At 29.4% G+C, this 3,199-nt stretch overlaps 1 protein-coding gene across 1 annotated transcript in view; it reads right to left on the reverse strand.

The window, feature by feature from the left end:
- The window catches only part of LOC106466025 (low-density lipoprotein receptor-related protein 2-like), a 91,213-nt gene extending 88,088 nt beyond the window's left edge, over window positions 1-3,125 (reverse strand). The window contains exons 1-3 of the mRNA XM_013926273.2: window positions 2,978-3,125; window positions 1,587-1,712; window positions 975-1,135 (exon numbers count right to left, since the gene is read on the reverse strand). Of these exons, the coding sequence (XP_013781727.1) occupies window positions 975-1,135; window positions 1,587-1,712; window positions 2,978-3,125 (435 nt within the window). The remainder of the gene's footprint in view (window positions 1-974; window positions 1,136-1,586; window positions 1,713-2,977) is intronic.
- Window positions 3,126-3,199: the final 74 nt, after the last annotated feature.

The following is a 3,199-nucleotide window of genomic DNA, read 5'->3' on the forward strand; positions in this document are numbered from 1 at the left end:
CCATGATCAACAGAACTAAAAGGTGTGGAACTATACATTTTAGATCTTGTCTGGGAACACAAACATAAAAATGATATACATAATAACATAATACACATGCAATATGCCATGATCAACATAACTAAAAGGTGTGGAACTATACATTTTAGATCTAGTCTGGGAACACAAACATAAAAAAGATATACAAAATAACATAATACACATGCTCTACAGCATGATCAACAAAACTAAAAGGTGTGGAACTATACATTTTAGATCTTGTCTGGGAACACAAACATAAAAACGATATACATAATAACATAATACACATGCAATATGCCATGATCAACAGAACTAAAAGGTGTGGAACTATACATTTTAGATCTAGTCTGGGAACACAAACAGCTGTTTTGAACACTTTTTCAAAATGAAAACTTTTATATTTATAGAAATCCATTAACACATTTTTCCAATCTCTATGACATCACTATTGATTCATTATATGATAAAAAGGAGAATAGAAGTTTCATAAAACCTTTAGATTTATTGAACTGATATTTCTAATAATTAAAAAATAAAAATGACCAAATAGAAACCAATAAGCAAGTAAATTAACAAGTAGAAATCAAGCATGTAAATGAACAAGTTAAAACCAAGCGTGTAAATGAACAAGTAGAAATCAAGCATGTAAATTAACAAGTAGAAATCAAGCCTGTAAATGAACAAGTAGAAATCAAGCCTGTAAATGAACAAGTAGAAACCAAGCGTGTAATTGAACAAGTAGAAATCAAGCATATAAATGCACAAGTTAAAACCAAGCAAGTAAATGAATGAGTAGAAATCAATCATGTAAATGAATAAGTAGAAACCAATAAGCAATTAAATGAACAACTTGAAAAAATAATCAATTAAATGAACAAGTAGAAACGATAAGCAATTAAATAAACAAGTTGAAACCAACAATCATGTAAGTTAAAATATTTGTCAAGCCTTACCTTTCTGGTTTGAGTGTCAGACCAGAAAATAAGACCTTTATTATAATGGAAATCTACAGCACTAGTTGCTGTAGTGTTAGCAATAATTTCTAGGTTTAAGCCTTGTGGATCAGATTTGTATATTTTACTGTGATGGGTGAACAGCAGCATCATTTGAGTACCTATGAAACAAATATTAAAGTTATACAACAATATTTAGTACTCCATAATGCTTTAACACTGCCACATATATGAAACAAATATTAAAGTTATACAACAATATTTAGTACTCCATAATGCTTTAACACTGCCACATATACATATTTATTAACACTAATGTTAATTTTTTTTTACTGCACATGTAAATTTTTAAAATTATAGAACATAACAAATGGTCATCTGATTTTCCTAAGGGGAAAAAATTCCATTTCTTCTATCTCGATCAAATAGTTAACAATCTACAAATAAGGCTCACAGAGTTAATTTAGTAAATTTTATTAATATAAGCTGTAATTATTATTGTCCCAATACTAAGGAGCATATGTTAGTTTTATAAAATCTTTTGTTAATACTTAAAGAAGCCATTACACAAACAATAAGTACTATTTTAATAAAAATAAGATAAAACTAAACTGTTCTCGGCACGGCAGTGTCTGGGAGGGACAAGTCTGTATCCAGCTGCACAAGTACACTCAAAGCTGCTATGAAGGTTCACACAGGTCTGATCACAGAACCCCCACTGGGAGCATTCATCAAAATCTAGAAGATGACAAATGTGTTTATAGTTTTCTGTATTATTAACATCCAATGATAAAATAAGAGCCATTACAATAGCATACAAAATAAGAGCCTTTACGAAAATACGAGAAATTAAGATACTTTACAATAGCATATAAAATAAGAGCCTTTACGAAAATACGAGAAATTAAGATACTTTACAATAGCATATAAAATAAGAGCCTTTACGAAAATACAAGAAATTAAGATACTTTACAATAGCATATAAAATAAGAGCCTTTACGAAAATACGAGAAATTAAGATACTTTACAATAGCATATAAAATAAGAGCCTTTACCAACGTATGAGAAATTAAGATACTTTACAATAGCATATAAAATAAGAGCCTTTACCAACGTATGAGAAATTAAGATACTTTACAATAGCATATAAAATAAGAGCCTTTACCAACGTATGAGAAATTAGAGACTACCTTAGTTTGCAAAAGAAGAAACATTTTCAAAATAACCAAATTAAAATACTTTTTATAAAAATCTCCTGCAAAAATAGTACATATGTGAAACTACTGGGAAATTGTCACTTCTATTCATATTATAAAACATACAAAACTCTAACATGTGCTTATTTGTTCTTCAGAATAAAAGATGGAAAATTCAAGTAATCTTAATGTATGCTTTTTCAAATTTATTTTAGCATTTAAAGTCAAGCATTTCTTATAAGGCTAAAAATTTCACAAAAACACAGTATTTTGTAATATTAACTTATATTTTACATTAACCAAAACAGTATTTATTGTTTCTCGTTGATATTACAGTTACTGATTACTTTAAAATAAATCATTATGTTTTCCATATTTATAGCTTTTGTGATGAATATTCAAAACTTAGTGCTATTTATGTAATATGAATTATGTTCGGTTAAATAAAATAGGTTAGGTTAGATAAAAACAAATTTTGTAATAGAAGTATCAGGTTTGGTGAAAGACTAGAGGGAAGGCAGCTTGTCACCACCCCTCACTGCTAACTCTTGGAATACTCTTTAATCAAGGAACAGAGGAACTGACGGTCACATTATAGTGCCCCCACGGCTGAAATGGTGAGCAGGTTTGGTGGGAAGTGGATTTGAACCTGCAAGTCGAGTGCCCTAACCAACTGGCCATGCCAGGTAGAAGTATCTGAATGTTTAACATGAAAATATCTAATAATAAATTATAACTTAGACAATAATTTTCTGTGATCAATAGTGAACTATATGTTAATTTAACAATGAAATAGACAAGTTTTACCTGTACAACTTCTGCTATCAGCTGGATTCACCTGCATTCCTGTTGCACAATAACATTTTCCACCATCCAGAGAAGCTTGACATTTATATTCACATGACAGAGACGAGCACAGGCTGGTTGCTATTGTGAATGTACAATAGATACACATTTAAAATATATTTAAAAGATCAAATTAAAATACTAAGTCAGAAAACATGCATACATTAGTATGATGGTTGATTT

Source organism: Limulus polyphemus, unplaced genomic scaffold (assembly GCF_000517525.1).
Source record: "Limulus polyphemus unplaced genomic scaffold, Limulus_polyphemus-2.1.2 Scaffold2126, whole genome shotgun sequence".
Lineage (NCBI taxonomy): Eukaryota > Metazoa > Arthropoda > Merostomata > Xiphosura > Limulidae > Limulus > Limulus polyphemus.